Source organism: Argentina silus, assembly GCF_951799395.1.
Source record: "Argentina silus genome assembly, chromosome: 4".
Lineage (NCBI taxonomy): Eukaryota > Metazoa > Chordata > Actinopteri > Argentiniformes > Argentinidae > Argentina > Argentina silus.
The window spans coordinates 19,836,954-19,849,900 of record NC_139658.1 but is presented as its reverse complement, the minus strand read 5'-3'; the positions used below and the strand labels follow the sequence as shown (position 1 = coordinate 19,849,900).

Here is a 12,947-nt window from a genome sequence, read left to right as displayed (position 1 = left end):
CTGTGTGCGTGCGTGTGTGCATGCGTGTGTTTGTGTGTGTGTGTGTGTGTGTATGACCACTGACCACTCTTCTCTGCTGCAGGTCAGTTGTCTGGGTGTTGAGGACCACTGTGAGGAGGATCCATACCGTCTGGTCCTGACGTCCCGCGGGCCTGATGGGAACGTGACACGCTTCGTCCTGCAGGCGTCGTCCCCAGAGACGCGGCAAGCCTGGGTCAACGACGTGGTCCAGATCCTGGACACCCAGAGGAACTTTCTCAATGGTACTGCCAGGACCTGGATGGGTCCAATGGCCACACGTTTCTATGATAAAAACCTGCTGTAAACAATGATATAACATTGATATAACATCCTGGTCACCAAAGGATTTGCCAATGTTGTCATAATTATAGTTGAAGTTTAATCAAATAAGAGTGTCATGGAAATATGTTACATGAAGTGTTTTAAGTGTATCAGAGTGAACTAGACTAGAGGGGACAGTCGAAAACATCCTCCAGAAAAGTGTCTCTAACGTCCCTCTCTCTCCTCTGCTCTGTAGCCCTACAGTCCCCTATAGAGTACCAGTGTCTCTAACGTCCCTCTCTCTCCTCTGCTCTGTAGCCCTACAGTCCCCTATAGAGTACCAGTGTCTCTAACGTCCCTCTCTCTCCTCTGCTCTGTAGCCCTACAGTCCCCTATAGAGTACCAGTGTCTCTAACGTCCCTCTCTCTCCTCTGCTCTGTAGCCCTACAGTCCCCTATAGAGTACCAGTGTCTCTAACGTCCCTCTCTCTCCTCTGCTCTGCAGCCCTACAGTCCCCTATAGAGTACCAGTGCCTCTAACGTCCCTCTCTCTCCTCTGCTCTGCAGCCCTACAGTCCCCTATAGAGTACCAGTGTCTCTAACGTCCCTCTCTCTCCTCTGCTCTGCAGCCCTACAGTCCCCTATAGAGTACCAGTGTCTCTAACGTCCCTCTCTCTCCTCTGCTCTGTAGCCCTACAGTCCCCTATAGAGTACCAGTGTCTCTAACGTCCCTCTCTCTCCTCTGCTCTGTAGCCCTACAGTCCCCTATAGAGTACCAGTGTCTCTAACGTCCCTCTCTCTCCTCTGCTCTGTAGCCCTACAGTCCCCTATAGAGTACCAGTGTCTCTAACGTCCCTCTCTCTCCTCTGCTCTGCAGCCCTACAGTCCCCTATAGAGTACCAGTGCCTCTAACGTCCCTCTCTCTCCTCTGCTCTGCAGCCCTACAGTCCCCTATAGAGTACCAGTGTCTCTAACGTCCCTCTCTCTCCTCTGCTCTGTAGCCCTACAGTCCCCTATAGAGTACCAGTGTCTCTAACGTCCCTCTCTCTCCTCTGCTCTGCAGCCCTACAGTCCCCTATAGAGTACCAGCGCAGGGAGAGCAAGTCCAACAGCCTGGGGAGGGCCATGAGGGCTCCCCTGACCCCCAACCCTGCCCTACGACCCCACTCCTCGGCCTCCATCGACCGACACCGCCTGCCCTGCCTGCGCTCTTACAACACCTCCCTGCCCTCCCTCCACCTGCCCAGCCAGGGACTGGTCGACACACACACTGCTCTGGTGGGCTCTCACAACACACACTCACAACACACACTCACAACAACACACACTCACAACACACACTCCCAATACACATTCCCAACACAATCACAACACACTAACAACACACACTCCCAACACACACTCACAACAACACACACTCACAACACACACTCACAACACACACTCCCAACACACACACACACACACTCCCAGCAAATCATATGATGATTAAAAAAAAGTCTCACATTGTATGGGAAAGAAAAAATCCACCTTTTTCTCCTTCTCCCTTTCAGTCACCGCCCTGCCCTAGGGTTTCCAACCCCAGCCCTCTGCCCCCTCTTCCCTCTCACCTCCCACTGTCTCTCCCCCAGCAGCTGGGCTTGTCCCCAGAGATGAGACACTGCCAGGGGGTGTCCAACGGCCTGAGCCCCCCTGGCCAGCAGCACAGCTCACAGGTACGGAACCCTGCAGCAGTGGAACACAGTGTACTAACTCACTGATTCCATTACCATGATATCAGCAGGATACAGTAAGTCATTACATTCACATCAACTCTTTCATCACCGGTTCCAAAAACAGAGCAGTGAATGGACAGTGTGAGTAAAAAGTTGCTCTCTAAAGACCTTGGTTAAACTTTACGGGATTGAGGGGTGGGGGTGGGGGGGGAGGATATATGACTGTGAACTCAGCTCTTTCCAAGGTATATAATAATAATTATATTATGACTAATAATAATAGTAATATTATGACTGTATTATCACTCTGGCCAACCCTGAGGTTGTTGTCTATATCATTGATGGCGGGAAATGACCCGGGCCAGTTCTCTTTTCTCTCCCTAATGTGAGACATCCTGTTGTTGTTCCCCACTGGATTTAATACCAACGCGGTCCAACTGATCTGTGGTCAGTCTCAGCAAGCACAGTACAAAGAACATGAGTGGTGGTGGCGCTGTAACTCTGATCTCAGGTCAGCTGATCTCAGGTCACTATACTGTAAGTGCGGACACATGGCTTGGCCAATGGACACACTGATCTCAAGTCAGTTAGTGGGAGAACCAGGTGCCCCTGGTGTTGTTATCTTATTTACTCAGTCTCTCCCCATTAGGAGGAAATGGATTTGATTACGGCGCTCCTCTCAGAGACGCTTATCTGGCCTGCTTCCATACTTCACTGAGTCAAAAAGGAAGATCTTCTAAGGGATATAGATATAGGGATATAGATATAGCTAAGGTCCCAATGAACTACTGTAGAGATAAGACAGAGTAGGATAGGGTCTCTCTTTCTCTCCCCCTCTCTCTCTCTTTCTCTCTCCCTCTCTCTCTCTTTCTCTCTCCCTCTCTCTCTCTCTTTCTCTCTCCTTCACTCTCTCTCTCTCTCTTTCTCTCCCTCCCTCTCTCTCTCTCTTTCTCTCTCTCTCTCTCTCTCTCTCAATTAAATTCAAAGGAGCTTTATTGGCATGGGAAACAGATGTTTACGTTGCCAAAGCAAGTGAAATAAACAATAATGAATAAGCACAAAAGTTTCAAAAGAATAAAGCTAAGGCCCCAAGGAACTACTGTATGGACAGAGTACGATAGGGTCTCTCTCTCTCTCTCTCTCTCTCTCTCTCTCTCTCTCACTCTCTCTCTCTCTCTCTCTCTATTGGGTTGATGTAAGGACAGGATCTTGCTACAATCATTCAACATTGTATACTCCATCCTTCATCTCTGCAAGGCTAGGTTATCTCTCTCTCTCTCTGGCACTAGTGTGAGAACCACAGGGTCTTTAGTGTTGTTATCAAACTTGCTTTGTGCTCTGCCCATCCTGAAGGCGCAACTGAAGGCCCTGAGCAGAAGGGCTTGGCTCACAGTGGAGAAAAACAGGTGGTCCAAGATAGAAAGGATGTTTGCATCCATTATAAACATAAAACATATGTGTACTTTCAGGCTTAAATGTTACAAAGGCACTGAAAGGTTTTATTGCCATTGTAGTCATTATGCCATGTTTGGAGTATCATGCCTCTTGGCCAATGTGTCATTCCACTGTTTTTAACACTCAGGATTTGGCAATTTGCTCAACAAATTGAGCGAACTAATTAATTCTGTCTTTGTCCTGTGTCTCCTCCTACTCAGGGTTTGACTGACAGCTTCCATGGAGCCATGGCGGGGGAGGGAGGGGCTTACGGAACGCATCGCTCAGGCAACCTGGATCAGCTGACAGAGAATGACCAGTGATGACCTGTGATGACCTTTGAACTTTGGGGCAGGCTGGGATGAGCCTGAAACCACTCCACTATCACCGTTGTTGTCATTACCGCACTGTTGCTATGTTACTATTACTACAGTATGTCTAGCGTGTCATAAGGATTTGTGTTGGTATTTCTGTCATCATATTATGTTTTCTACCACTTGAATTGATACCTGTACTTATTATTGTGATGCGGGACAGCCCTCGTGGTGTTTTATAAGAGCAAGATGAAGTACCGTATGATCTCGTATGATGATATTGATTGTGTGTTCAGTGTGTGCATGTTGATATATACAGTAAGAGTAGTGTGCGAGTGAGGTGGACGCATTGTTGATGCTTCGGTAGCTATTCACACCGCAAAACACCCTACTGCAGCACCACTAAGATTATCACTCATTTATCCAAGATTCAACTTCATTTGGTGATACTCTACACATTTTTTTCATAGAAATAATGGACATTTGACGACTTGCGACTTGCTTCATTACTTCTTTCAAAGTGTATTCCGTTGCTTTATCTTAAACACAGGGGACCATATGACCATAATGTAACTGTTTTCACTTTGTAATCTTATGGCGGTGAAGACCCCTGAGGAGATACCTGGATATTTCTGTTGTCTGTCTCTCTTACGTACTTAACTCTGACTCTGAATTCATTACTACCTTCAGGCTACCACCATGTAGCCTTTGAGTCAACTGTACGGACCGTGAAAGAGTTAAGCGGAGTTTGATTATAGATCGGAGTTTGATTGTGAGGTCTGAATCTGTCCAAGGCTTAAGCAGTCGTGTTTGTCTGTACGCGCCCTGCATTTTAGTAATGGATTTATTTTCCTTCTTCTGGCTATTTTAACCCTGCCATTGTTTAAACGTTATCTGAATAAAACACACATACACACTCACACAAAGCAACACTCCAAAATCACATGGGAGAGAGGAAAAAGGGAACAAAGATAGGGGGGAATGCTGATCTGTCAATGTCATCATGAATGTAAATAATCTAATGTGGGATCATATCAATAAACATGTGTCTTTATGAAATATAATGTTGTCCTCATACTGTTTGTACGTCTGATCATGTTCATGGTCATAGCTTACTGTATGTATTCTAAGGCAGCTGTAACGAAACAGAGAATGTAAGCATTTACAGGAGTATCCCGTAACCCTGATTGACCGAGCACATTTCCTTCACATTGGCCTACAATACACTTCAATGTTTTTGCCCTTGTGTAAGTCATACTGCCACCCAGTCATACAGGCGAGTGAACAATAACAATGCTAAAGCACTTATCAAGAGAAATCAGACAGCTTTTTTTATTATTAAAGTAAACCAAATATAACGAGCTCATCTAGGATTAGCTGTGGAAGGACAGAGAAAAATACAGTAGGTATCTGTCGCCCTCTAGTGATGAGATAGGAGAAGACCATTAATGCCCCTCTGGTTTCTTCAGGAGATGCAGAGTGTTGAGGCTTCTGCTTGCTCTAAAACACCTGATTCAAAGGATTCGTTGATTATTTCATATTAGGGGTGTTTGTGCTGAGCTGAACATAAAGCTTACAGACACTGCAGCCCTCCAGGTTTGGCATAACCCAACCCTACTCTACAAAGACTGCTTATTGATAGATTGTCAATCAATATCTGTGAATAGAAAAAAGACCCACCCATGTATTCTGATCAATACTTTTAACTTAGCAAAAATGAAGTGCTCATGCTCCATGATATATTAGCAAAATAAGTCCCAAAGTTCAGTTATTTTATTATAGAAAAAACTTTAACACAGTATTAAATATAAGATCTACAAATTGGTAGTATGTGTGAAATAATCACGGCAAGCACTGCATTACTGTTTTGATTGAGTCCAGAATCCAGCTTGTTAAATACTATTTTGTATTCAAAGACACCCTCGTCTTATGCAGAAATGTGTGTTGGAGTCTTTGATCACTCACAAAGATGAGGGCTTTTGTACCGCTATCTTCACAATGGTATCCTGCAGGGGTTTCACACCCACTGAGAGTAGTTGTGGCTTCATAGCTAGCTAGGAGTTACATACAGTAGTTCTTTCTCCTCTCTCTTTGTTCTCTACTCTTTCTTGATGCTCCTGGGTGGTGCACTGGTGCCCCCTTGTGGCGGGGCCCCCTGCTGGGTGTCCTGGCTGCTGCAGCCCCTCCCAGACTGGTGGGTCTTCTCGTGTTTGGCCAGGTGGTCGCTCCTCATGAACCTCTTCCCACAGGTCTGGCAGCCGAAGCGCTTCTCCCCCGTGTGTGTGCGCAGGTGCCTCTGCAGCTCGTCCGAGCGCGTGAAGTTCTTCCCGCAGAAGATCCAGCTGCAGACGAAGGGCCGCTCCCCGGCATGCCAGCGCAGGTGGGCCTTCAGGTGAGACGTTTTCTTGTACACTTTTCCACACTCCGGCAGGTGGCAGATGTGCAGCCTCCTCCTGCCTGGTTCCTCTGGGGTGGTCGCTGTAGCTCCTGTCCCCGCAGCCGAGGCCTGGCAGTTGGGGCACTTGCAGCGTCGGCAACGCCTTGTGGAGCCCAGGAGACCCTTGGAGCTGCTCTGGAGGAGGGCTGTAATCTGAGGCTGGTGCCCCAAGACCAGCTGCCTGCGCAGGGCATATGGGTGGGAGTGAGGGTGAAGGTGGGGATGGGGGTGAGGGTGAGGCTGGCCATGGGAATGGTGGTTGCCATGAGGGCTGCCTGTGGTCTGGGGCAGGCTCCACCACTGCTGGCCTTCCTCTGCATTTCCACCAGGGTGGTGAGGGTGTCTGGGCACGGACCCTTGGAGGAAGTTTGGAAAGTTCTGTCCCATGCCATTGTGCTGGTGGTGGAAGTATGGGGAGGAGGAGGTCCCCTGCACCTGAGGGGTGAGCACCTTCACTGGGGAGAGCTCGAAGGCGTATGAGGCAGGGGTGGAGGAGGACTCGGCAGGTGGGGTGAGGGGGAGCTCATGGAGGTGGTGGTGGTGATAAGAATGAGGACCCAGTCCACCCTGGACATGTCCAGGAAAAGGTATCTTTGGCAAGGACATAGTAGCCACCTGTTGGACCCCCAGATTAGAGCTCTGGCCCATCTCGCCACCCCACAGCTGGAACATCCCAGTCATAGAGTTCATGGCCCCTTCATAGGGGGGCTGCAAGCCCTCCTGCCCTACTCCGCTGCCCCCCAGCCGGGATAGGCCGCAGCCTCGAGCCAGGTAGGAGGCGAGTGGATGGAGGCCGTTGTCTGGGGATGAGCTTGGTGTGCGGTCCTGTGAGAGAAATGCTGGATATTAGACATGTTGAAGATGTGTCTTGTGTTTTCAATATCATATCATATCATATCATAGGCCTACAACAAATAGCATAGTAGAAGCATAGTAGAGTGAGTGAACTAATCTGTTAATCAAATTCCTAAAGAAAGATTTAAGTTAAAATAATGTTAATTGAATTGATTGCATTGCATTGACAATTTCATATTGCAATAACGAACTCCTTGAACAAGCAACACTGAAATCTCTATTCCATATAATTTAATATGACGTAATACAAACATGTTATCCTCACCTGTAAAAAGGGATGTAGAAAGTGGTCGGATCCAGGCACAGCCATGTGTTTTTGTGCGTCTGTAGCCTTCTGCGCAACAACTTTGGCTGGCTGGAGTGCGGCGCCACCGAGGCAAAATCTTATCGAGGAAAAGGGAAATATTCGTTTGTGCTAGTGCATATTTGCTGTAAATTGCCACCTGTTGCGTAAATTATCGTGAGGAAAAAGATCCATGGAAACGATAACGTAGTAATAGAATTCTTGAATGGTCTTGTATTCCCGACTTCGCGATGCCAGCAATCTCCCTCAATACTTAAGATGACAAACTTTCAGCAACATGAACCTTGTCACCACTGATTGACTCAAACCCAGTGAATGCGTGTCCTTTGAAGTGTGCAGAGAGCCAATCGACACGATCGCCAGCATCTTATGTGAGAGGAACCTCTGCGGGATCCCCTTCACGAGGAGAAAGTAAGATGTCTGTGTGTATGTGTGTGTGTGTGTGTGTGTGTGTGCGCGTGTGTGTCTCTCTCTCTCTTTCGCGCTCTCTCTCTCTCTCTCTCTCTCTCTTTCTCTCTGTGTGTGTGTGTGTGTGTGTGTGTGTGTGTGTGTGTGTGTGTGTGTGTGTGTGTGAGAGAGAGAGAGAGAAAGAGAGAGCGGGAGCGGGCATGTGTCCCTCTCTCATTGTCACGATGTTTATCCATGTAAAATTAATTGCGCATGAGTTGTGACTGTTTTTGTCCTCTCATAGAATAAGCTAATGATTGATGAATGCGCCCCAACGCCATAGTCACACAGGAGCCTACTAGTGCAGGTCTCTGCCTGTTTCCTTGCCCGGGTTCAAGTGAAGGCCATTACCTAATCTTATTGCAAATGGAAATGCACTGTTGACCATTTTGCTCCTTCAAAGGATCCTCCACGAGGTGTCAAGTCACATTTGCATAGCCAGCGAATAACAATCCTATGCCATAGTAATCTGAATGACAACCAACAGGAGATTCCCCTTTTGTATTCTACCTACAGTAATGAAATGTCACTTTTTCCCACAAAAGCGCAACTGACTTTTCTTTTTCTACATGTCTCCAGTCGAACGGTACATGCGGTTCATTCACCCCCCCCTATTTCATCCTGATATTTTATTTGTCAAAGTTAGTGCAATGTGTTCTTAAAGAGAGAGGAGAAGAAGAGAGTAATGTTTACCTACTGGTATACAGTGCCTTCGGAAAGTATTCAGACCCCTTCAATTTTTCCACATTTTGTTGTGTTATAGACTCAATTTAAAATGGATTCAATTAAAAGAATTTGCTATCAATCCACACACAATACCCCAAAATGACAAAGCGAAAATAGGTTTTTCGTAATTACAGTAAATTTATTAAAATTTAAATACAGAAATACCTCATCTACATAAGACCCTTTAAGATGATCTAAAATGCAAAAATGTCATCAACAAGTCACTCAATAGTTGAATTGAGCCAATCTTAATGCAAGGATAATAGTTCATGTCAGTTTGGAATTAATATCTTTGCATAGGAATCACACTGTGTAGATTAGGATGTCACTACTAACTCAGCAAATTTCATAATTTACTCTTGATTCTGATCCCTGCCAGTGACAAACATACCCATTACTTGATGCAGCTACCACTATTCTTCACATGAGAGATGGCGCGGAAACTGCATTGCATGTGCTGGATTTGCACCAAGCTTTGGAGTAAAACCAAATAAACCCATTTACAGCCACTTTGTTTGCTGTATCACTTGAATTCATTGTTGCAAACACAATAATGGATATGAGATAAAATATTTTCCATTAAGAGATTATTTTTGGCCACTTGGTTATAGATCAATTTTGCAGAGTGACTGAGATGATGTTGTCCCATCAACTGTGCTTTTTCCTCTCCACCTCCAACTTTGTAGATTCTCCCCAGGCCTCAGGGTCGCATTCCTGACCAGTTTTGTTCCTCTCCATTTGCTCAGTTTATAATAACAACCTGATCCACACAGTGTGTAATTGATTCCTATGCAAATCAGAGACCCTATAAAAACTAAAATATTAATTCCAAAATTACATGAACCATTATCCTTGCAATAAGATGGACTCAATTCAACTTATTGAGTGATTTGTTGATGACATTTTTGCATTTTAGCTCATTTTCAGAGAGTCATAGCAGAGGATCTGAATACTTATGTAAATGAGGTATTTCTGTATTTCAATTTTAATAAATTTACAGAAATTTCTAAAAACCTGCTTTGTCATTCTGGGGTATTGTGTGTGGATTGATGGGAAATTATTTTAATGCAATCCATTTTAAATTGAGTCTATAACACAACAAAATGTGAAAAAAAAGTGAAGGGGTCTGAATACTTTCCGAAGGCACTGTAAATCAGATTTTTGCTTGGCTCCAGCTGTACTATAGTGACTAGTGAATTATTGTTCAAAAGATCCTTTATTCATGAAAATGCAATTTGATCCAGTCAATGTTGGCGTGTTATATAAAAACAATAGAAAGCCTGTAATATGTAGCAATAAAGAAAGGTTATTTGTCAATTGAATCTAAATTAGATTTAGTATTTTGCTCAGATGTAATGTTAGGGTATAAAGCAAATGACCCAGCAGATAAGCAGGAGTTGTGGATCTTATGAGGAGGTGCAGTGTCTCACTCAGGCAGTGTGTTTCATCCTGGGTGCAGAGAGGATGTTAATTACTCTGCTTCGCATTTCCTGTCTCAGTGCCACCACCCCCCCTCCCCCTACCTCCTCTCTCACTGATCCCAGATGAGTGTCTTTGAAGTGCTAACGACTCTCCCTCTTCTCACTTTGAACTGTGAAACACACAATGCTCCTGTGGTCCCACATATCGTCCCCTGTCTCCCTCGCAGACTAGCAGCGCTGCGCAGCAGAGCCTCATTTAAATACACCTGGATCCAGCTGCTGCCGTTGGATCCTGACTCGCCCCCTGGTTCCTGAGACAGAAGGAGAGAGATCCCAGGGATCATTAGAACCAGGCTGGGTGGAGATTTGCTGTAGCTGCAGCGTCACGTGATCAAACAGGCTTTCATAACATTATAGCATTAATGAGAGACGGGGCCCCTAACTGAAATGTTTGCGCTTCCCACCTCAAACACACCTGACACACTCAACACCTCAAACTTGATCACTTTTCACATTCATGTTGTGAGCAGATGAGCGTGTGGTTTTGCCGTAGCTTTATCTGAGTTTGCTGTTTGTGATGGGTGAAGGTGTGTTGGAAGGGCTTGCGGTTATTAAAAGCAACTCCCATTGCCCAGGAGGATAGCTACAGCACGTGTGAGGAAGCTACTATCCTCAGAGACATTCAGGCAGAGACATGTATGGCCAGTCAGGTCCACAGTTAAAGATGGGATTATTGTATTGGTATTTACATAAAATACAGATCAACAATGTCCCACATACAAGCTCTGTGTACATCTTAAAATAAAGTACACATTAAAACACAGTTGAATAAGGGTATTTGGAGATATTGGGGGCTGCCTTTCTGGTGTAAACAACATGACACTGATGTGCTGTTGGGTGTCCATCTTGAGGGAGCACTCAAAACCCCATCATCTGATGATTTCTCAGCCTGGAGCAGCATTATAAAGGAGGTGACCACATAGTGCTCCCAGCTGCTTTGGCCATCTGCACCATCTTTAAAGTCACTCACCAGGGCTTTTGTTGAGCTGGTTTTACTGGTGTCTGTGTCATAAAGCTGATTTCACACCCCTGGTGTTGTAGCCATGGCCTGAATGGGCCACCATCACCATGACCCACCCGAGTTAAACATGACCCACCCACCCATCCCAACTTCCCTGGGATCCAGCCAAGGACAGACCACTAACATTGGAACATTGACACACAGGTTTGGGCTATCATTGTTTTTTGACTAGTTAGACACACGAGAATTGGTTGCCCTGTGATATTGTTATAACATTATGTGAATTACTGTATGCGAATAAAGGGGTTAGACCCCCTCTGTACGGTTCAGAAATAGAGTTGTATCTCTACGGCTCTATGTATATATCTACGGGTTCAGATGTCAGCTACTGCAATCATCAAGAAAACTTGATGCAGATTGGAGATAATTACATCATGTAACTATCTTTACATGTCAACAGTGGTATCCTGGAGAGTGCTTGAACAGATTTTTATGACGGGTGGAAAATATAGTGCTGATCTCTGGAGGAATATTAAAACAGCTCTGAGAAAATTTCTCCCAAGTGTCTTGCTGAGTTTGTATATTATATATGTGGAGATTTATTTTGGACCACATTTTAGAAAAAAACACTTTGATCAAAGATAATCTATAATATCATTAGCCTATACATATGCCATATTGCTCTGATGTGATCTTCTTGATATAAATTATTTAGTTTTGAAAGATTATTCCTTTCCTTCATTTTGTAATTTTCTTTCTATCTTACATGTATCAAGGTTGATGAAAATATCTTCCCATCCAGAGCAATCTATCTATGACTGTAACTCACCTTTTAACACAGCCGAAACCAAGGGCTTTTAAGATCCAGTGTAAATTCCGCACAACACAATGAACCCAGAAGATTCTCAATCAAACATGGCTTCCATTGAGAATCAATGAGCTCAGACTAGCACTTTACACATCAATTTTCCTGCACCTGGAGGTCCACAGAGCTTGAAGGAGTACTGTCTCTCTTCTCTTTTTTTTTTTTTTAGCTATTCATCTTTCTTTCTTTCTTTTTGTTTTTTAGCTTGTTATTTTAGCATTGTGCTAAATTCTTTGTGCCTGACAACACACTATACTCTGGAAAGTTGTTAGTTGAAAATATTGTTCAAACAAAACCTTGACAATGTAGTCTGGAGGCACTGAGCATTCTACCACCAAGACATTTCAAATGAATGAAAACTAATTTCAGAGGATTGCAGACAATCTATAATTCATTTTTCTTTGCTTCATGTTGTATTTCTAAATACCACACAACATAAATATTGCAAAGAAACAGAAGAACAATGAACTTAATCATCGTACAACATTCAGCACAGACAGACAGACAGACAAACACACACACACACACACACACACAAACCCACAAAAAATACATACCTGACGATGTTACATTACAATTGACCCATCATGTGTTGGGTAGTAGGTCGATGACTGTTTAAACTAGTCATTTTGCGAAATTCAAGGGGCACCACATAAACACAACACTTAGCTTTGTTGTTCGTATGCAAAACAGTAGAAAGCCAATCCATTGATGTTGTCTTCCTAATTGTATGGCGGGGGAGCAGGGGGACTGAAAGGCAGATGTTGCATTTCAAAGCGTTGGGGTGCATGAGGAGGAGAATAGTGTGGCTTCAAAGCGTGGATATTTGCTTCTAAACTAATTTGACAAGTCACTACTATTCACCCATGCAGGACTGTGCGTACGGATATGGTGCACATGTACAAGTTGAAAAAGTCAGTCTCAAACGTGTATAATTTGCTTCACACCCACAAAACAAACACAGTCTAACACCCAGTTACTGTATTTATCAATAATGCAATAAAAAAACTCATTAAGGATACTGTACAACATCAACGAGTGCCAATGAAACAAGGTTCTAAATCTTTAATCAACTTTCCAGCATCTGTAGAGTACTCTCTTGTCCACCATTCTCACAGGAGCCATGC

General features: G+C 44.6%; 2 protein-coding genes across 2 annotated transcripts in view; one reads left to right on the top strand and one right to left on the bottom strand.

Annotated features, from left to right (window-relative positions):
- arhgef25b (Rho guanine nucleotide exchange factor (GEF) 25b) overlaps positions 1–4,808 on the top strand; it is a gene marked incomplete at its 5' end in the record, with an annotated part of 11,249 nt that extends 6,441 nt beyond the window's left edge. The window contains 4 exons of the mRNA XM_083668512.1: positions 83–263; positions 1,345–1,559; positions 1,835–1,996; positions 3,652–4,808. Of these exons, the coding sequence (XP_083524638.1) occupies positions 83–263; positions 1,345–1,559; positions 1,835–1,996; positions 3,652–3,753 (660 nt within the window). The 3' untranslated portion in view covers positions 3,754–4,808. The remainder of the gene's footprint in view (positions 1–82; positions 264–1,344; positions 1,560–1,834; positions 1,997–3,651) is intronic.
- A 1,034-nt stretch (positions 4,809–5,842) lies between these two features.
- On the bottom strand, positions 5,843–12,945 carry LOC310803655 (transcription factor Sp5-like; the record flags this gene model as incomplete). Its single annotated transcript, XM_083668509.1, has 4 exons — positions 5,843–7,006; positions 7,302–7,391; positions 10,099–10,245; positions 12,937–12,945. The coding sequence occupies 4 exons, from the start codon at positions 12,943–12,945 to the stop codon at positions 5,843–5,845; spliced, it is 1,410 nt and encodes a 469-aa protein (XP_083524635.1).
- Between the last annotated feature and the right edge of the window lie 2 nt (positions 12,946–12,947).